Source organism: Scyliorhinus canicula, chromosome 12 (assembly GCF_902713615.1).
Source record: "Scyliorhinus canicula chromosome 12, sScyCan1.1, whole genome shotgun sequence".
NCBI classification, from domain to species: Eukaryota; Metazoa; Chordata; class Chondrichthyes; order Carcharhiniformes; family Scyliorhinidae; genus Scyliorhinus; species Scyliorhinus canicula.
In genome coordinates, this window is record NC_052157.1 from 31,934,741 (window position 1) to 31,956,344 (window position 21,604).

General features: G+C 43.9%; 1 protein-coding gene across 1 annotated transcript; it reads left to right on the forward strand.

Annotated features, from left to right (window-relative positions):
- The first annotated feature begins 2,171 nt into the window (after positions 1–2,171).
- Positions 2,172–14,681, forward strand: rsl24d1 (ribosomal L24 domain containing 1). Its single transcript, XM_038814119.1, has 6 exons — positions 2,172–2,374; positions 6,910–7,023; positions 7,120–7,192; positions 8,990–9,053; positions 10,675–10,760; positions 10,943–14,681. The coding sequence occupies exons 1-6, from the start codon at positions 2,294–2,296 to the stop codon at positions 11,014–11,016; spliced, it is 492 nt and encodes a 163-aa protein (XP_038670047.1). The 5' UTR covers positions 2,172–2,293; the 3' UTR covers positions 11,017–14,681.
- Positions 14,682–21,604: the final 6,923 nt, after the last annotated feature.

A 21,604-nucleotide genomic window follows, 5' to 3' on the forward strand; every position in this document is an offset into this window, starting at 1 on the left:
GATAATCAATCCGCAACTACCTTTCTGTTGATTTCGGCCAATTAAGAATGGCTAAAGATGCAGTTGTATAAAATGACTTTTATAATGGTACTCACATCCAAACTGAAGAGTGCTCTTTCTTTAATTTCATTCTGTGTGTGAACCTGAATTTAAGCTCAAGATTCTCTTTAAAAGGAGTCAAACAGTGAGCAGTCAATGCCTGTTCTTCTGAAACATAAACCATAAATTCTAAGTTCCATTTCAGTTTGTGCAGTGAATTGTTAATTAGACACTGGGCTGCTTTTAAAAACAATTTAGTACACAAACTTTATTAATTATGTAAGTACTCACTGTGAAATTGCACGTGTATTTCATTTGCAAACTTGAAACCCGCTACTCGGCTGATTGGAGAATCTCATGGGAGCCGAATACTTTCTTATTGAAAAGGCAGGATTCAGGCATCCCCTTACTGATTGAGAGCATATTTTGAAGCTGATATGCTCCTATTAGGTAAATATCAACATAGGTGGAGCATCATATGCCATATTAGTCATGGTTCTTTGCTGCGGGTATACCTTTTAAAAGGGGTTTGACAGAATTTCCACATATTTCTGCAACTTTCATCACAATTTCTATCTAAATAGTGTAAAAGTAATTTGGGATCAGTGACAAGTAAATCATGCTACTAATCATCCACACGCCCTGATGAGATCGTGCCTTTAAACATTAGACCAGAGTCAAGTTTATATACAGTGGAAAAATAATTCAAATTGATTCTAGGCAACAATTAGTGTTCAGGATGAGACACGTTATACATTTAAAAGAGTCAAACATGTACAATTATTTGCTTGTGTGCATCCATCCACCTAGCTGTGGTTACTGCCTTGTAGTTATGGGCTTGTTAAGATTGTCTGAGTCTCCAGGCTATTGTGGTATGGCTGTTGCATTTGTTCCAAATCTGCATGGGGCCCTGATCTGGTTGTGTGGTTGTTTGTCTCCAACAATACCCAACTAGATTTCACACTTTGCTGAGGCCACACACGCACCACACACGACACAAAGTCAAAACTCAGACAGGAGTAAAGATGGGCCATTGTCTGAATTCTACTGAATTAGGGCAGCAAGGTGGCACAGTGGTTAGCACTGCTGCCTCACAGCTCCAGGGTGACTGTCTATGTGGAGTTTGCACTTTCTCCCCGTGCCTGCGTGGGTTTCCTCCGTGCTCTGGTTTCCTCCCACAGTCCAAAGACGTGCAGGTTAGGTGGATTGGTCATGCTAAATTGCTCCATAGTGTCCAAAAGGTTAGCTGAAGTTATGGCGACAGGGCGGCGGCATGGGCTTAAGTGGGGTGCGCTTTCCAAGGGCCGGTGCAGCCTCATTGGGCCGAATGGCCTCCTTTGCACTGTAAATTCTATGATTCTATACTGTTGCCTTTTTTTAACAATAGAAATTCATCAATTGGTCAATCTTGGGAGAGGGGGAAACCGCTTCTTTCCTATCCATAAAACATAATGTTTAAGCCCGGTTTACATCATAGAAATTTTTCAACTCATTTGCTGAAGAATTGGACAGATTGTAACTGATCTGCAGGGGGCAGTAAGCGCTACCCTGTGAATGGGGTCCCCCGGGCTGCTTGGGGCCACTGTCCTATGGTCCTCCTGATCGATTGGGGGCGCTGCCTGTGATCCTCCAGACCAGTCGTGGTAGCTGCCCTATGGTCCTCCTGATCAGTTGGGGGCGCTGCCTGTGATCCTTCGGCCGGTCAGGGTAGCTGCCCTGTGGTCCTCCTGATTGGTTGGGGGCGCTTCCTGTGATCCTTCAGACCGGTTGGAGACGCTGTCCTCCGGTCCTCCGGGCCAGTTGGGGGGCGAGGTCCTCCGGGCCGGTTGGGGGCACTGATCTGTGAGCCTCAGGTCGATTGGGGGTGCTTTCCTGCGGTCCTCCGGGCCAGTTGATGGTGTTGTCCTGGGGTCCTCTCGTCCTCCGGGCCGGTTGAGGGCGCTGTCCTGTCGTCCTCCGGGCCGATTGAGGACGCTGTCCTGAGGTCATCCGGGCCGGTTGAGGGCGCTGTCCTGCGGTCCTCCGGGCCGGTTGAGAGCGCTGTCCTGCGGTCCTCCGGGCCGGTTGAGGGCGCTGTCCTGCGGTCCTCCGGGCCAGTTGAGAGCGCTGTCTTGCGGTCCTCCGGGCCGGTTGAGGGCGCTGTCCTGCGGTCCTCCGGGCAGCCGGATGTGCGGCTCCGCCATTTTGTTGCAAGTCAGGGTGGCGAGAGGTAGTTGTTGGCGACCGCGCGGTTAAAGTACAAGCCGGAGCGAAAATGCGGATCGAGAAGTGTTATTTCTGCTCAGCGCCGGTTTATCCGGGTCACGGGATGATGTTTGTCCGCAATGATTGTAAGGTGAGGCCAGGGAGAGTGATTAGGCCCAAGTTGTTGATGTGGAGCCGGCGGCTTATCTCACTAAGCCCACGGTTCATCGTGATGTTGTTGGGGAATGAAGGCCTGCCTGGGAAAGATGCGGGCGAAATGAGCTCAGCGATCAGGGCTGGTGGGTCCTCACTACCTTCGCAGTGTAACGGGTAACAGTTCAAAAATACTTGCATTTATATAGCGCCTCAGGAAAACAACGTGTTGGAAGATGCTTTGCAGCTAGTGAAGTACTTTTTGAAGTTGCCATCGCTGCTGTAAAGTGGGAAAAGTGATAAGCAGTTTCAGTACTGCATAATCTCACAAGCAGCAGTGTGATAAACTATTTTCAAGCTGCTAATCTTTATTAGTGTTACAAGTAGCACTTTATTAATAGCACAGTGGTTAGCACTGTTGCTTCACAGTTCCAGGGTCCCAGGTTCGATTCGCGGTTTTGGTCACTGTGTGCGGAGTCTGCACGTTCTCCCCGTGTCTGCGTAGGTTTCCTCCGGACTCTCCGGTTTCCTCCCACAAGTCCCGAAAGGCGTGCTGTGAATAGGACAATCTGAATTCTCCCACTGTGTACCCGAACAGGCGCCAGAGTGTGGCGACTAGGATTTTCACAGTAACTTCATTAATAATAATCTTTATTATTGTCTCAAGTAGACTTACATTAACACTGCAATGAGGTTACTGTGAAAATCCCGTAGTCGCCACATTCCGGCACCTGTTTGGGGACACTAAGGTGAATTGGGCATTCTGAATTCTCCCAACAAGTATGTCTTTTGGGACTTGTGGGAGGAAACTGGAGCACCCGGAGGAAACACATGAAGCTTTACGCAAAGTGACTCAAGCTGGAATCGAACTCGTCCTTGGTGCCGTAAAGCAACTGTGCTAACCATTGTGCTGCCCCCGAGGGATTAAACCAACAACCTGATACCAAGGAAGGTACTTCTTTGAAGAAGCAGCATGTACTGCGGATAAAGGGATGTACTGTACTTGGATTTTCAAAAGGCACTTGATAATGCTCCACGTTAAAGGTTATTTCCGTTAAAGGTTAAAGGAAAATAAAAGCCCATGGTGGATTGGTTTATTGTTATGTGTACCGAGGTACAGTGAAAAGTATTGTTCTGCGTGCAGGTAAAACAGATCATTCCGTACATGAAAAGAAAATACATAATAGGGCAAACATAAAATACACAATTTAAATACATTGACACAGGCATTGGGTGAAGATGTGAGAAGAGATCTGATCAGACCATAAGAGGGTCGTTTAGGAGTCTGGTAACAGCGAGGAAGAAGCTGTTCTTGAATCTGAAGTGTGAGTTCTCAGACTTTTGTATCTCCTGCCTGATGGCAGAAGTTGAAAGAATGAGTAAGCTGGTTGGGAGGGGTCTCATTATGCTGTCCGCTTTCCCAAGGGAGGTGTAGACAGAATCAATGGATGGGAGGTGGTTTGTGTGATGGACTGAGCAGTGTTTACAGAGCTCTGTAATTTCTTCCGGTATTGGGCCGAGCAGTTGCCATATCAGGCTGTGATGCAGCCAGATAGGATGCTTTCTATGGTGCACCTGTAAAAGTTGCTGAGAGTCAATGTGGTCATGCCAAATTTCCTTAGTTTCCTGAGGAAGTCTAGGCGCTGTTGTGCTTTATTGGTCGTAACATTGACGTGGTTGGACCAGGACAGATTTTTGGTGATGTGCACACCTAAGAATTTGAAGCTGTAGACCATCTCCACCTCTGTCCCGTTGATGCAGACAGGTGTGTACAGTGCTTTGCTTCCTGATTTCAATGACCAGCTCTTTAGTTTTACTGACATTGAGGAGAGATTGTTGTCGTTATGCCACTCCACTAGGCTCTCTATCTCTCTCCTGACTCTTCTGATTCATTGTTGTTTGAGATCCAACCCACCAGTGTGTTGTCAGCAAAGCTGTAGATGGAGTTGGAGCCAAATTTTGCCACGCAAACGTGTATGTATAGAGAGTATAGTAGGGGGCTAAGTACGCAGCCTTTTGGGGCCTTGGTATTGAGGACTATCGCGGAGGAGGCATTGTTTATTCTTACTGATTGTGGTCTGTGGGCCAGGAAGTCGAGGATCCAGTTGGAGAGTGAGGAGCCAAGTCCTAGGTTTTGGAGCTTTGATATGAGCATGGGTGGGATTATGGTGTTGAAGGTGGAGCTGTAGTCAATAACTGAGAGTCTGATGTGTAGGGAGTCCTTGTTGTCACGATGCTCCAGGGACGAGTGTAGGGCCAAGGAGATTACATATCCTGTGGACCGGTTGCAGCGGTATGTGAATTGCAGTAGATCTAGGCATTCTGGGAGTATGGAGTTGATGTGCCTCATGACCAACCTCTCTAAGCACTTCATTACGATTGATGTCAGGGCCACCGGCCGATAGTCGTTGAGATAAGTTGCCTGGTTCTTCTTTGGCACTGGTATAATGGTGGTCTTGAAGCAGGTGGGGACCTCTCAACGGAGAAGGGAGAGGGGGTAACATTGGCATGGATTGAAGATTCACTAACGGGAAACAGTTGGCATAAATAGGTATTTTTCTGGTTGGTAGGATGTGAGGAGTGGTGTGCTACAGAGAGCAGTACTGGGGTTTCAAATCTTTGCAATTTATATAAATAATTTGGATGAAGGGACCAGGTTTGGTTGCTAAATTTGCTGGTGACATAAAGATAGGTATGAAAATAAGTTATGAACAGGACATAAAGAGGCTACAAAAGGATATAAGTAGGTCCTGAAAATAGGCGAAGATATAGAAAATGGTGTATAATGGGGAAATTGTCCATTTTGGCACGAAGAATAAAAAATATGTATAGCATCTAAATGGTGAGAGATTGCATTGTCCTGCAATGCAGAAGGATCTGGGTGTCCTGGTCCATGAATTGCAAAAGGTTGGTATGCAGGCACAGCAAGTAATTAGGAAAGCTAATAGACTGTTATCCTTTATCGTGAGGGGACTTGAGTGAAAACTTAAGGAGTGGAAGTTAAGCTTCAGTTATACAGGGCATTGGTCAGGAGTGCCGCATACACTATTGGTCTCCTTAAAGAATGCATTGGAAGTAGTTCCGACATGGTTTTCTAGACTAATACCTGGAATGGGTGAATTGTCTTATGATGAAAGGCTGGAACGGCTAGGACCCAGGTTCGATCCCGGCCCTGGGTCACTGCCCGTGTGGAGTTTGCACATTCTCCCCATGTCTGCATGGATCTCACCCCTACAACCCAAAAGATGTGTAGGATAGGAGAATTGGCCATGCTAAATTGCCTCTTTTTGGAAAAAAACAGAATTGGGTACTCTAAATTTATTTAAAAGAAATAAGGCGTCACTCATTTTAAAACATTTTATCTGAGGGTTGTGAAACTTCGTAGCTCTCTTCCTCAAATGTTAGAGGAGGTAGATAGAAACTTGAAAAGCAAGAGTGTGAAGGGTTATTGGAGGTAGGCAGGAATGAGGTTAAAATCAGATCAGACATCATCTGGTAAATGGCAGAGAAGGCTTGAAGAGTTGAGTGGCCTACTCCTAAATTGTATGTTCGTATACATATGTTCTTCAGAATATTGCAGTTGGGTCTTTTACATCACCTAAAAGAGCAGATGAGGCCTTGGTTTAACGTTGCATCCAAAAGGTGGCACCTCCCAACAGTGTAGCCCGAGTGTCAGTCTTGATTTGTGTCTTCAAGTTTGTGGAAAGGGAGAGGCTGGAGTATTACCAACTGAGCCAAGGCTGCCAATTATGTAGGTTATTGGTGTACAGGCAGAAGTATGTTTTGGTGTTATTGAGCAGCAAGATTTTCTGAAGTTTGGATAGTTGATGGTGCTGGCTTTTTACTTATTTAAATGTAACGTGGTATTGTGTGAAATGTGCCTTGGCCTCAATGCTCTTTTGATATATCAGGTTATTATAGATAGTGGGAAAATCCAAATTCTCAGAATCAGTTTATCACATGATGTTTCATTATTATCTGAACATTTGTGAATAAAGTTACATCAGTTAACTGCTGTAAACTTGGCATTTCCCAGGTAAATGTCTCGGGCAGTTGAGATATATTGAAATGCCAGCTGTTGAATAGGTTTGGTTTGATTTTGTTTCTGCTCAGTCCAGCCAATTATAGATCTTGGTCAAGCTGCTGTTCTTCGTTTCAGATTGCGTGTTCTTCATGTTTTGTTTACATGATTGCCCTGCTCTCCTAAGAAGGGAGATGAGGTGAAGTGACACTCCCAAGTACATTGTTATAAATTTATCGATAACATCATAAATTTGTTTTGTTAATCATTCACTGCGATTTTGGGGGACTTCACCATTCTACTGTTCTGCCAGGTGTTTCCATTATAAAGTTACCTGCAGACAATCGTGCCTACACTGGGTTCACTAGATATATTTTCGATGTGTCAGAGACTGCAGGTCCCTGAGCCTACAGCATCATTGGTCCTCTCGAAGGGAAATTTGCTTTGGTCTGACTTTCTGTGAGCAACACTGCATCTAATCCAATAATGATTTAAATTACATAATCTCCCAGGTTTTCAGATTCTGCAGGTCAAAGTGTCATAAGGGTTTCAAGAAGAAGCGTAACCCAAGAAAGGTCAGATGGACAAAGGCCTTCCGGAAATCAGCTGGCAAAGAATTGACTGTGGTGCGTAAGAAACAACTTTTCTCAAATTGCAGTTTCGCTTTCCACTGCACTCCATTTAAAAGTTGATCATTTTGACAGCTAATCTTTTATTTACAGGATAACTCGTTTGAATTTGAAAAACGCAGGAATATGCCAGTCAAGTACCAGAGAGAACTGTGGTCTAAGTCAGGTAAGCAGCTTTTGTGGCATATGTGTTACGAATATATTGGACTTCTGTACTTTTGCTGGATCTGCTGAGACGTTCAGCCTATTTAGAGTGGGATCTCAATTTCCCTTTGATGTTGGATTAACCTCTGTGATTAAGGGATGGTAACAAAAGTGGCTTGTGGAGGGAAAATCTGAAGCAAACCTTTTAACTGAGTAAATAATTCAGAAGTGGAAATGTTATCTGACATTTCACATCTGTTTGTGTCACTGATGATCTTAAGCTAGTGGTTGAGCGCAGAATGGCTTCCCAGGGTCTGATGTGAAGCACAGAATAGTGGGTCATTGCGCTAAAGATGTGTGCCTAAGGTGACGCCATATTAATCCTACAAAAACTGAGTTGTTGCCAGAAATGTCATTGATTTGACATGCTTGTCACGGAAGCTGTTTCTCCATTATCTATGCACATATTATTAATATCTGGTACCCCAAATTTAGGTGAAGGTCATAAGTAGAGGTAAGTAGATTCTTAACTAACAAAGGAGTCACGGGTTTTAGAATAAGCAGAATGTGGAGTTGAGGCCACAGTCCGATCAGCCATGATCTTATCATAGAATTTTTTCATAGAATTTACAGTGCAGAAGGAGACCATTTGGTCCATCGAGTCTGCACCGGCTCTTAGAAAGAGCACCCTACCCAAGGTCAACACCTCCGCCCTATCCCCATAACCCAGTAACCCCACCCAACACTAAGGGCAATTTTGGACATGAAGGGCAATTTATCATGGCCAATCCACCTAACCTGCACATCTTTGGACTGTGGGAGGAAACCGGAGCACCCGGAGGAAAACCATGCACACACGGGGAGAATGTGCAGAGTCCGCACAGGCAGTGACCCAAGCCGGAATCGAACCTGGGACCCTGGAGCTGTGAAGCAATTGTGCTATCCACAATGCTACCGTGCTGCCCTTATTGAATGGCGGAGCAGGCTTGAGGGGCAAAATAGCCTGCTCCTAATTTGTATGTGCAAGCAAAGACACTAACTCTGCACAATAGATAATTTTCCATCATATTTTAGAAGATTTCAATATTTGGTGGAAGTTGATGTAATTATGCAATTCTTTTATGCTGGCTAACCATTTTTTTTAAGACTCACTTCAGTACAGAAATGGGACATTGCTGGTTAATTTTACACACAGTTAACATTACAAGTGGCAGCAGCAATGGAGAATACTGAATTGACAAATGTAGCTCTTTATGTATGCTATATGAAATTAGCTTGGTTTTACTAAGATCTTGAGTTTTATGGATCTTGCATTGTGATCTGGAAAAATGGAGATTATCTTGGCAATATAGCAGTGACATGTGTCTGTATGTGAGTGTGTGGAGACTGGTATGGGTTTCAGGGAAATGCCTTCTACCTTGATTGGTGGTTTTATTTAGCAAATTTCTCCACCACACCCTATTTTGACTTGACTGAAGTCTGCTGGGATTGGTCAAAGGCACCGGTCATCCTCTTACTACCACATCCAAGTGGTCATTCTTCATGTGTTAGTTTAGACCTGGTTTCAGCAGGATGTTTGGTAGTGGGTGCACTACATCTGTCCTCGCCGAATGCTTACATATGCTCTTTTAGTGGTTGAAGTTTAATATTCATGGGGTCCCTTGGCTAGCAAAGGGGTGTTAAAGTTCATTGATTTCGACAAAGTAGCTTCTAGAATGTGCTTTTATTTTTCCAGTCAAATTTATTTGAGGCCATTGAAAAGAATGGGAGTAAATGCTCTTTGTCTTCATTACATTCATGATGAAATTTTGTTCAACAGTTGTGGCAATGAAGAGAGTTGAGGAAGTCAAACAGAAACGTCAAGCAAGATTTATTATGAACAGGTGAGTGTGAACTTGAGAAACTTAAAAGGCATTTTAAAGTGCAAGATATTTATTTACAACTTGACCAATTGTTAATATTTCCTGTTCTAAAATAGTAGCTTGATGTGTAAATGTATTTCTGGTGACTGCAAATCAAGAAAGTGCATTTATATGCACTTTCATGGATGGATACAGCTACAAAAGAGACCACACAGGCCATTGTGCCACTGACAATTTATCATGCCACAAAATTCTTCACGGCCAGTTAATTACTTGGAAATGTAATCACGATTATGTCGGCAAATATGCCACCCAGTTTTCATGCAGCAGAGTTTGATGAACAGCAAATGAGGTAAAACGACCAGTTGGTCTTCATAATGTGAATTGAGGGATGAATGTTGGCCGGGACACCAAAACCTTTCTCCTCTTTCAGTCACACCATTAGATCTTTTTATATACAACTGACAGATCAGTGGGAGTCCAGTATACCCTCTCGTGGAAAATGGCACTCGTTCAGTACTGCACCAAAGTGGCAATCAATATTAACGTGGTTGAGTGAACCGTGAGCTTGTAATCTTGTAAACTGTGATGAGAATGCTATCACTGAAGCTAGTTACTTCCAGTAAGTTAATAGGGGCCAGCTTGTACGTGTCTTTTTGGATCCTGCATGGCCATGAGAGGAAACATTGAGTGTAGGTTGTCTGATCACTGGTAGTTTTGGAGAAACAAAAATCAAATGGAAATATGCCAAATTGTATCCATGCTGTAGTAGAGTTACTGTAAAGGCGAGTATTCACAATATGTAGGGAAATGCTTGTCAATATATTTAGATTAAGAATGTATCTGTTGGTATATCTGATGAAGTGTCCTCTAAGTATAAACATGGGACCCAAAATCCTTTTATTATTTAGGAATTAACTGAGTGGACAGAAATTTGGCAGATGGAGTATAATATGAGAGAGTATGAGGTTCACTTTGGCAGGAAGGAGAGAAAAGCAGAATATCCTTTAAATGGGCTGAGAGACTGCAGAATGCTGCAGTATAGAGGGATTTGGGCGTCCTAGTACGTAAATCACAAAATGTTAGCATGCAGGTACAGCAAGGCAATGGTGATGTTGGGCTTTCTGATGAAAGTCTTGCCACACCTGTGCACAGTGTAAGTGAGACTGCATTTGGAGACTGTGTTCAGTATTGGTCTCTTTACTTGAGGGATATTCTGCATTGGAAGCAGTTTAGGGATAGTTCACTAGACTGATACCTGGAAGGAAGTGGTTGTTTTGTGAGAAATTGTTGAGCAAGCTGAACCTGTACTCACTGGAGATTGTGCTCGACAGATTTGTGATCGACACGCGAGTTAAGGGTTCTTGAACAGGCAGGAAAGTGGAGTTAGGGCCGCAGTCCAATCAGCTGCAATCTTATTGAATGACGAAGCAGGCTCGATGGGCCAACTGGCCTACTCCTATTTCTTATGTATTTGTACGTTTCTTTTGATTTCTAATTTGAGACTCTTGCTTTCTATTTGAATCTGAGTCTTCGTCGTGTATGATCAGCTGCAGTTTGTGGCTGAAATCTTATTCATTAAAAACTAGTATTTAATAAACCATGATTGCTAATGTAATGAACATCTTGCTTTTTGTCCAAGGTTGAAAAAAAGCAAAGAGTTACAGACAAAGGAAGACATCAAAGAGGTCAAACAGAACATCCATCTTATCAAGGCTCCTCATGCAGGTAACAGACTGGGATTGTTTAGATATTCATGATGTATAGAGGAAACTTACAGACCCCAACCTATCAAACATGTGTTGTCTATAAATAAAAATTTCTTTGGGGTTTAGAAGTCATTCAGAAATAATGCTATATTAATATGTTTTGTTCTGATAATTTATGAGTCTAATATTTTCTTTTAACAGAGAGACCCAGGAAATTGGAAGAGAAGATGGTACAAATTTTGCAAGAAGATATGGAAATGGCAGAAGATTCTTAACTTGCTATTTGGTCCCAAAAAGTACAAGATATGTGAATACATAAAAATCCCATTCATTTGTATGTCTCAGAAGCTGTGACTATAACAATTTTTAGAATGCTGTGGATATAACAATTTTTAGAATGACTTCACCAATAGTCACACTAATAACCAGTGGCAATTCTCACATCTCCTGATCCCCAAAATTCAAACAGGGCGAACCGTGGAGAAAGAAATGTAGGTGGAAAAAGAAATTCAGTTACCAGAATTTTGTTACCAGATTGCTCTGTCAAATTGCGAGGGCCTACATAATGTAGTTTGGGCCCTGATGGCTAACCCGTTTGTTTGTTGTACCATTAATAAATCTTTACCTGCCGAGTCTTAAAAGATTGGGATTATCAAATCATCTTCCTCATAAAACTGGCAATAAAATACCAGTTTCACAAATGGCACTCGCTCAGTACTGCTGCTTTGATATGAATAATCTGGTGCACCTTTTGTTTTCTATCCAATGATAAAAGTTTTCTGTTACAGAAGTGTCACGTATATATTGAAAAGAAAACTGTTGACTGACCTGCCAGATTTAAATGTTTAAATGCTTTAAACTTGAATTTTCAGATTTCAGTCATTAAATATATTTCACATTTAAAAAACAAACCTCTTGTAGCTGTGATAATCTGTGAGATTGTGATGCAGATATTAAGTTACCCATATGTTTTGAGTTCCTGTTTTTTTTGATTGGGGAGTGGAATTACAGGCTTGTGTTTGATTTTTCAATTTGCACCATTAAGCGACACAGAAATTACACCTCAACAACAGGTCATTAAGTCCATCTGGATTGTGCCAGTATTTATGCGCCACACGAGCCTCCTCTTAACTAACCTCTTTATTGAATATTCATTTTTTTCCTTTCTCACTTATTTAGCTTCCTCTTAAATGCATCTATGCTATTTGTTTCAACTACTGCTTAAGGTAGCAAGTTTCACATTCTTATTATTCTTTGTGTAAATAGATTTCTCCTGAATTCCTGATTGAATTTATCAATGACTGTCTTATGGCCCCTGGTTTTGGTGTTTTGAAGAGGTCTTTTTAGATGGATGTTCCTTTTTCCATTTCCTTTCAGTATTGTTGATTGTCTGACCAAGATGTGTGAATTTGGCCTTAAGAACTAATTTTTCATATACCTCATATAAGGGTCATATGAACATACCAACTTGGAGCAAGAGTTGGCCATTTGGCACCTTGGGCCTGCTCTATCATTTGATAATATCCTAGTATTTCCAGTGATCAAAGCCCAAAAATATCAGAACTAGAGTATAATGCTGGAGATGGTAGTGATTCAATTTAATCGTAAATGTATGGATACTAATGAAATGAAAGTCAACAAGTAAATGCTTAAACAAATTTTTGCAATCAGATAATGAATGACGATATGAATTTTATTTTAGTGCTGTTGGCTTTTTGCTTTATTCCATTACAACGGTCTTGTGCCAAATCAACAGGCATGTCAACCACTCATATTATCCATGTAAAAGTCAACCTGTGTCTTATGGCCTAAAAATTGGTCTCAAAGAACTGAATTCAGTGCCTAAAGGCTTGTTTCCAGTTGTGTAATGCAGTCCACAAGTGACTATTTATAATCCATTTTAGCTTTGATTCTCAGCATTTTTCAATCTTGTGCTTTATGAACCAAAAAGCAGGCACCGGTTGCTTTATGGCAGTGCCAAGCATGAAATAAGCTTGGAAGATCAATTGGTTTCTTGATTTCCACATGATTTTTACATGTTCAAATCCCAGAGCTGGCCATAACCTGAACTCCCTTTGAGTAAGTTTTAAAAAATCAACAATAAAATAGCCTCCCTTGGTCTGCTTTAAAAAAAATCAACAATAAAATAACCTCCCTTGGTCTGCTTTAAAAGCCAGCTCTTTTGCCCTGTGCAAAACCAGTCCCTGTTTCCTGTTTAATTAGCAGAACATTATAGACTGCCTTCCCTTTAAGGCATCTTTGAGGGAAAACAAAATCCGGTGATGTCATCTGCACTAAAAGCGCGATTCCTTGAAAATTATTTTCTCCAATTGTTCATACTAATCACATTGTACATTCTTGAAGAATTCACACGACTGAAAAGGACGAATTTGGTCCATATGTTAATTACCTGGAATTTGCTGTCCGTGTGGGTTTTGGAAATGGAGACAAATCATTGCAAAGTAAAATTAGATGGGCACTTGAGTGGGGAAATGGGACTGGCAAACTGGGTTGGGTTGAATGGCCTGTGACTGAATCATTTTAACAGTTCAAAACCTTTCCTGACAATTCCAAGTGTTCCCACCACCCTTTGAAGTAATATCCAATCTATCCATCCGCCTGCTCTCTTGAGTTTCATCCCAAGTGCCGTCGCATTATGAAGCTATTGTAAAGGCTTTCTCAATTCAACTTATCAAATCCTTTTAAGTATCTTGAAAACCTCAACAAGACCCTTTCAACCTTCTGTAGTGTTTACAAGCTTGGCTTTCATAGTTTGTCAGCTGCCAGCCTGGTAGTCTGTTGCAGTGCCATGGTTTACCGCAGTGCCATGGTTTACCATGATCACACTGCAGAATAAGCAAAGTCAATGCCTGGCATAGACTCAGAGCCACAGTCTGAAATTCATGTTCTGGATCATGGGTGGCACAGTGATTAGCACTACTGCCTTACAGTGTCAGGGACCCAGCTTGGGTGACTGGAGTTCACACGTTCCCATGTCTGTGGGTTTCCTTCAGGTGCTCCGGTTTCCTCGCACAGTCCAACCATGTGCAGGTTAGGTGGATTGGCCATGCTAAATTGCCTTTAGTGCCCAAAGATGTGCAGGTTAGGTGAGATAATGGGAATGGGCTTATTTCGGGTGTTCTTTCAGAAGGCCGGTGAAGACTCGATGGGCCTGCACTGTAGGAATTCTATGGATAACCCAAGATTCCATTTGCTTGTTTACTGTTGCCACATAGAACATAGAAAAATACAGCACAGAACAGGCCCTTCGGCTCATGATGTTGTGCCGAACGTTTGTCCTAGCTTAAGAACAAATTAATCTACACCCCATCATTCTACTGTAATCCATGTACCTATCCAATAGCCGCTTGAAGGTCCCTAATGTTTCCGACTCAACTACCACAGGCAGTGCATTCCATGCCCCACTACTCTGGGTAAAGAAAAACATTTTATGCAGATGTTGTAGATTTACAGAGTGCCAATAATTCTCTCATCTAGGTTCATCAACTTTTACACTTGCCAGCACAGTGTTTCATCTGCCACTTTCAATCCAACATCTAAAATCTCTTGCAATTCTTCTGTACAGAATGACCCCTTGATTATTTCCAGTTTGCCAACAGCTGAATTTCGAGTTTTGTTCCAATCCCCAATTCTAAATCAACAATACAACTCTTGTTTTGACTTCTAATACATTAAATATTTTGAGGTTCAATTTTTTCTCAACATTTATTCTCACAGTTTATTACATGTTATAAGTTATGCATTGACTACCGAAAGATAACCTGCATATTGTCTTTGGTACCTTTCCCTTAATTACAGCTTTGCTCTGAGCTGCTATCATTTGAAAGATACATTTTTAAAAAAATACAACAGCTGTATTTTTTCATCTAGAGACGGCATGTGGTGAAGATAGCCAGTGAATAAAACTATTTTAACCTTGGTTCATCTGTTCTGTCACTATTTCTGGAAGTAAGATCATGTATTGCTTTAGTGGAGCATTAAAGATCATCTTGGGGATCGGCAAAGTGAACTGGAAAGTTGTCTCAAGAATTACATCAGCCCTCTTTAATGCTGTACTCTATTCACAATTGTTTGCTGTTGCTTGGGTTGAAATGTGTCTGGTGTACAGCAAGGCTCTCTTGGGTGAACAAGTGACTTCATATTCTGAGTTGTCCCTTAAATCCTTTAACATTAATGTAGATTGACATACTGAGGCATAATGACCCTTCAAATAGCTAATCAGCTTGACTAATGACAAGTGTTCGAAGGGAGGTGGTCAATGCAGGACTGAGGGTGTTATATCTTAATGCGCACAGTATACGGTACAGGTTAATGAGCTTGTTGTGCACGTTGAAATTGGCCGGTACGATGTGAGTATCACAGAGATGTGGCTGCAAGGGGATCAGGGCTGGGATCGAAATATACAAGGATGTTTGTCCTATCGAAAGGACAGGCAGATGGGCAAAGGGGGGAGAGGTTGCATTGTTCGTAAGGAATGAAGTTAAATCGATAGCAAGGAGCGATATAGGATCAGAAGGCATAGAATCTCTGTGGGTAGAGTTGAGGAATCACAAAGGTAAAAAGACCCTGATGGGAGTTACGTACAGGCTGCCTAGCAGTAGTCAGGATGTGGGGCATAAAATAAATCAGGAGGTGGAGAAAGCATGTAAAAAAGGCAATATCACAATAATCATGGGGGACGCCAATATGCAGGTGGACTGGGAAAATCAGGTTGGTAGTCGATCCCAAGAAAAGGAATTTGTGGAATGTCTTTTTGGATGGTTTTTTGGAGCAGCTTGTGACAGCCTACTGGGGAACAGACAATTCTGGATTTGGTGATGTGTAATGAGGCAAACTTGATTAGGACCTTAAGGTGAAGGAACTCTTGGGGAACAGTGACCACAATATGATAGAATTTACCCTGCAGTTTGAGAGGGAAAAGCTGCAATCAGATGTAACAGTATTACAATTAAATAAGGTTAACTATAAAGACAAAGAACAATACAGCCCAGGAAAAGGCCCTCTGGCCCTCCAAGCCTGCACCAACTATGGTACCTGCCTAAACTAAAACTGCATGCATTTATGGAGTCCGTCCCTTCCATTCCCACCCTATTCATATATTTGTCTCGATGCCCCTTAAATGCCACTATTGTACCTGCTCCCACCACCTCCCCAGGCAGCGCGCTCCATATATTTACCACCCTCTGAGTAAAAAGCTTGCCTTGCACATCTGTTCTAAACTTTTCTCCACACACTTTAAACCTATGTCCCCTTGTACTTGACTCTCCTACCCGAGGACAGAGCATCTGCCTATCCACTCTGTCCATACCACTCATAATCTTATATACCTCTGTCAGGTCGCCCCTCACCTCCGTTGTTCCAGTGAGAACAGACAGAGTTTATCTAACCTCTCCTCATAGCTAATGCCCTCCATACTACAGTAGTCCCCCTTTATAACGCGGGTGTTGGGGTCCAAGACAGCCACCCGCGTTGCATCCGAGCCGCGGATATCGACGATGGTTTTAAATTTATTTGAAAATCTATGCTAGCGCTTCCCATTGAGAGTCTACGGGGGGCGGTGGGAGAGGTCAGACCCCCGTAGACTCTCAATGGGAAGCGCTAGCATAGATTTTAAAATAAATTTAAAACCCCCATCGTGGATCTAATTAAAACAGTGTCAATTTCAGCGGCCGGCTGATTGTTTCAGTGAGAGAGCAGCTTCCCTCTCCGGATCAAAGTGAGCTGGCCGCTGAAATTGACACTGCCCGCTGCTCTCTCCCTCCAATCCAACTTTTAAGTTTTAATGTTTCTGATTGGAGGGAGAGAGCAGCCGGCAGTGTCAATTTCAGCGGCCGGCTGATTGTTTCAGTGAGAGAGCAGCTTCCCTCTCCGGATCAAAGTGAGCCGGCCACTGAAATTGACACAACTGACAGTTGGGGTCCATAAGCCCCCCCGCGGTATATCGCGAACCGCGGTATTGCGGAGCGCGATATAACGGGGGACTACTGTAGTGTTTTTAAAAATTAATTCATGGGACGTGTGCAATGTTGGCTGGGCCACCATTTATTCTCCATTCCTAATTGCTCTTGAACTGAGTAGTTTGCTGGACCATTGAAGAGTCAACCACCTGACTCATTGGTTAGGTGGATTGGCAACGCAAAATTGCTCCTTAGTGTTCAAAGATTAGATGGGGTTACGGGGATAGGTGGGGGATTGAGTCTAGGTAGAGTGCTCTTTCAGAGGGTTAGTTCAGATTCAATGGACCAAATGGCCTCCTGCACTAGTGATTTTAAGATTCATACATTGCTGCGGATCTGGAGTTACATGTGGGCCAGGCCAGGGGAGGACTTCAAATTTCTTCCCCTAAAGGATAAGTGAACCAGGTGTGTTTTTTTTACGACAATCGGCAATGGTTTCATGGTCATCATTTGACTTTAAGTTCCGTATTTATATTGGATTCAAATTTCAACACCTGCCGTGGTGGGATCTGGACCCAGGTTCCCAGAGAATCGGCCTGGCTTCTGAATTACTAGTCCAGTGAAAATACCATTGAGACATTGCCTCCAGAGTCCCAGGGTAATGTTCTGGGCACTTGGATTCGAATCCCACCACGGCAGGTGGTGTAATTTGAATTCAATAAAAATTCTGAAATTAAAAAGTTTTAATGATGACCCTGAAACCATTGTCGGTTGTTATAAAAACCCAATCTGGTTCACTGGTGTCTATTAGGGAAGGAAATCTACTGTTCTTACCTAGTCTGTTTAATGGTCCTTTTCGTTAATAGAATACGGTAAGATTGGAAGAATGTAGCAGTTCACAATGGGTAAAATGTTGTTTCCAGATATGTTTAGAATTTGTGTATAATTTAGGAAATCTTTTTTTAAATTTTGCTTTTCTATCTTTGATTGTTTTCCCCACACTTAATGGCATGTTAGCTGCAGAGGGAAAATAAATCTTCGCAACTGAGGTTTCTGAGGTGTAAATGAAGGAAACACGTATTGTCATATTTTTGGCTTTGAAAAAGTCCTGGTTCCAATTGTAGAACAATAGGGCATCTGACAGTGAGAGTCATAAATTGGCTTATTTTACGCTTCATCGATACTAATGAGCAACACCAAAATGTGACAAAACAAGTGAAAATGCCATTGATATTCATATATTACTGGGGGGATCATTTTCTAATGCATGAAATAAGGCATGCTTATGTTCGGAACTGCAATTTGGAATACAATGATGAGAAATTCTCTACCATTCCTGCTGTGAACTGTAGATAAGTGGAGATTTGTTTTGGTTTAATTTCAGAAACAATCTGATGAGGAAAAGATACCCAGTGGAGAATGAGAGGATTGTGTTATCTGCAGCAGTTTATTGTAAAATGTTTATACCATCGCAGCTCTTTTTTTTGTTAACCGAGTGGTTTACTATAGGCCATTTAAGGGACAACCAGACCAGAGTCATGTATAGGCCAGACCAAGTAAGGTGGCAGGTTCCTTCCCATGATGGATGTTAGTGAAACAGTTGGGTTGCTAATTTTTCTTCAGCCAGTCCATAAATTGCCAGTTTTATTGAAATCAGTTTCACAACATACCATGGTGGAGGTGAGTGCTTTGTGTTACAGATCTAGACCCAGAACTGCCATTCATTCGTACACTAGCTTGAAAATTAAGTAGAATTGAGCCATCAGTTGTGGACTGAATGACCAAGACCTATTGAAATCAAATGAGGATCTTACAAATAATAATCTTTATTGCCACAAGTAGGCTTACATTAACACTGCAATGAAGTTACGGTGAAAATCCCCTAGTCGCCACATTCCGGCGCCTGTTTGGGTACACAGAGGGAGAATTCAGAATGTCCAGTTCACCTAACAGCACATCTTTCAGGACTTGTGGGAGGAAAAGGGAGCACCCGGAGGAAACTCTCGCAAACACGAGGACGTGCCAACTACGCACAGTCAGTGACTCAAACTGGGAATCGAACCTGGGATCCTGGTGCTGTGAAGCAACGGTGCTACCTACCCACTGTGCTACGGTGCTGCCCATAAGAGGACATGGGGCTGAATTGCAGCTCTTATGGTGAAAAACCACATAGTTTCTCAACATATATTAGTAAAAGAAAATTGTCAAATGGGAAGGGGGCTCCTGAGAGGGAATTCCAGTGAGTTAAGGGACAAATGGAAGCTGGTGCGGTACTTAACAAGTAGCAAAAACAGAAAGTACTGGACAATCTCAGCAGGTCTGACAGTGCGTGGAGAGAGAGAAGGGAGCTAATGTTTCGAGTCGGGCTGACTCTTGGTCAAAAAACTTTAAGAAAGAGTCATCCAAAATGTTAGCTCCCTTCTCTCTCCACAGACGCTGCCAGATCTGCTGCGATTGTCCAGTATTTTCTGTCTTTGTTTCAGAATCCAGCGTCCTCAGTAATTTGCTTTTATACTTTTTTCAGTGTGATTTTGTTCTTGTGATATTTTACTTTGCCTTGAGATATTTTACTACATTCAGACTTACCAGCTTTGCTGTGTCTTTGGCAAATAAGACAGTTTATGTCTGTTTCATTGTTCTGGGATAGTTTACTAGCCTTTCACCAGAGGCTAAAGGAAATTCTCCCTGCTCTCACTGTCAAAGTGTGTGTTGAAAGAGTTTACAAGCTGCTGACGTGGGAGGGACTTGAAATAGGTACTGGAAAGGAGGTCGAGGGTGGAGGCAGCCAACAGGTGGGCCAGGAATGGTGTGACGCACGGGCTGGGGGCCATCCCGAGAAAGGCTATGGCTGACCAGCGTGGGGGAGGGGGTTGTGTACCCGACCAGGCTGATCACCTGGGATGTCAGGGGACTGAATGGGCCGGTTAAGAGGGCGCGGGTGTTCGCGGGCTCTGAGGGCGGACATAATTATGTTGCAGGAGACACATCTGAAAGTGTCTGACCAGACCAGGCTAAGGAAGGGCTGGATTAGCCAGGTCTTCCACTCGGACTTGGACTCGAAGTCCAGGGGGGTGGCAATCATGATCAACAAGCGGGTGCAATTTGAGGCGGAGGGCATAGCCGCAGACAAGGGGGGGCAGATACCTGATGGTACGGGGAAGATTGGAGGGGAGAAGAGTGGTGCTGGTGAATATATATGCCCCGAATTGGGATGACGTGGACTTCATTAAAAGAGTGCTGGGGAAGATCCCGGACCTGGACTCTCGCAGGCTAATAATGGGGGGGGGGGGGGGACTTTAACATGGTCCTTGACCCGGCTTTGGATCGGTCGTGTCCCAGAACGGGTAGACTCCCAGCAATGGCGAGGGAGCTGAAAGGGTTTATGGAGTAAATGGGGGCAGTGGACCCCTGGAGAGCCAGACAGCCTACAGGAAGGGGCTACTCGTTTTACTCGCACGTCCAGAAAGTATATTCTGGGATAGATTTCTTTGTACTAAGCAGGGATTGTATAGGGGAGGTAAAGAGCACGGAATATTCAGCAATTACTATCTCAGACCATGCCCCGCACTGGGTAGACCTGCAGATCGGGGGGGGGGGGGGGGGGGGGGGTGAACTACCAACACCCACAATGGAGGCTAGACGTGGGACTGCTGTCGGAGGAGGGGGTCTGTGAGAGGCTTCGGAGGTGTATGCAAAATTACTTGCAGGTGAATGACACGGGGGAGGTCTCAGCGGCGACCCTGTGGGAGGCGCTAAAGGCAGTAGTGCGGGGGGGAGCTGATTTCAATTGGGGCCCACAGAGCCAAGGCAGACAGGGCAGAGATGGATAGATTGGTCAGGGAAATGGGTCGGATAGATGAAGAGCACGCGGAGTCCCTGGGGGAGGTTTTACTCAGGGCGAGGCAGAGACTACAGGCGGAACTGGGGGCACTATCCACGAGTAGGGCCGTGGAACAGCTTAGGAAGGCGAGGGGCGTGGTGTACGAGCATGGGGAAAAGGCTAGCAGACTGTTAGCGCAGCAACTCAGGAAGAGGGAGGCGGCCAGGGAAATAAGTAGAGTGATGGATGGGGAGGGGCACAAAGTGGAGGACCCGGCAGGATTGAATAAGGTTTTCCGGGACTTCTATCGCAAGCTGTATACTTCGGAGCCGCCGGAAGAACCAGAGGAGATGAAAAGGTTTCTGGACGGGTTAACATTCCCAACAGTAGGTGGGGGGCGAGTGGATGAGCTGGGGGCCCCGATTAGAGTGGAGGAGGTATTGGGGGGCCTAAAGGCCATGCAGTCGGGGAAAGCCCCGGGGCCGGATGGATACCCAGTAGAGTTCTATAGGACGTTCTCTGAGCTGGTGGGCCCGGTTTTCAATGAGGCAAGGGACAGAGGGACCCTGCCGCCGACAATGTTGCAAGCCACTATATCACTGATATTGAAGCGGGGTAAAGATCCGGAGGCGTGCGAGCCCTACAGGCCAATCTCCCTGATTAATGTTGACGTCAAGCTCCTGGCAAGGGTACTGGCGGTTAGAATGGAGGACTGCTTACTGGATTGTATAACTGGGTTTGTGAAAAGCAGGCAGCTGGCTGTCAACCTGAGAAGATTACTTAATGTGATAATGATGCCCCCGGCGGGCAGGGAGGTGGAGGTAGTGGTGGCGATGGACGCCGAGAAGGCCTTTGACCGGGTGGAGTGGGACTATCTATGGGAGGTGCTCGGACGGTTTGTGTTCGGGGAGGGACTGGTGAATTGGATCAAATTATTATGTCAGGCACCAAAGGCCAGCGTCAGGACTAACAGAGAAGTGTCGGAGTACTTTAGGCTGTACCAAGGGACCAGACAGGGCTGCCCGCTCTCCCCGCTGCTGTTTGCGCTGGCCATAGAGCCGCTGGCGATTGCGCTGAGAGCCGCAGAGGGATGGAAGGGGATGGTGAGGGGCGGGGTAGAACATA

What these genes read in the sequence shown, in the direction of transcription:
- rsl24d1 (XM_038814119.1), top strand. Translation starts at nt 2,294, where the DNA reads ATGCGGATCGAGAAGTGTTATTTCTGCTCAGCGCCGGTTTATCCGGGT. An exon ending in TTGTCCGCAATGATTGTAAG is followed by an intron (nt 2,375 to 6,909) that starts GTGAGGCCAGGG and finishes ATAATCTCCCAG; the next exon opens with GTTTTCAGATTCTGCAGGTC. An exon ending in AGAACTGTGGTCTAAGTCAG is followed by an intron (nt 7,193 to 8,989) that starts GTAAGCAGCTTT and finishes TTTGTTCAACAG; the next exon opens with TTGTGGCAATGAAGAGAGTT.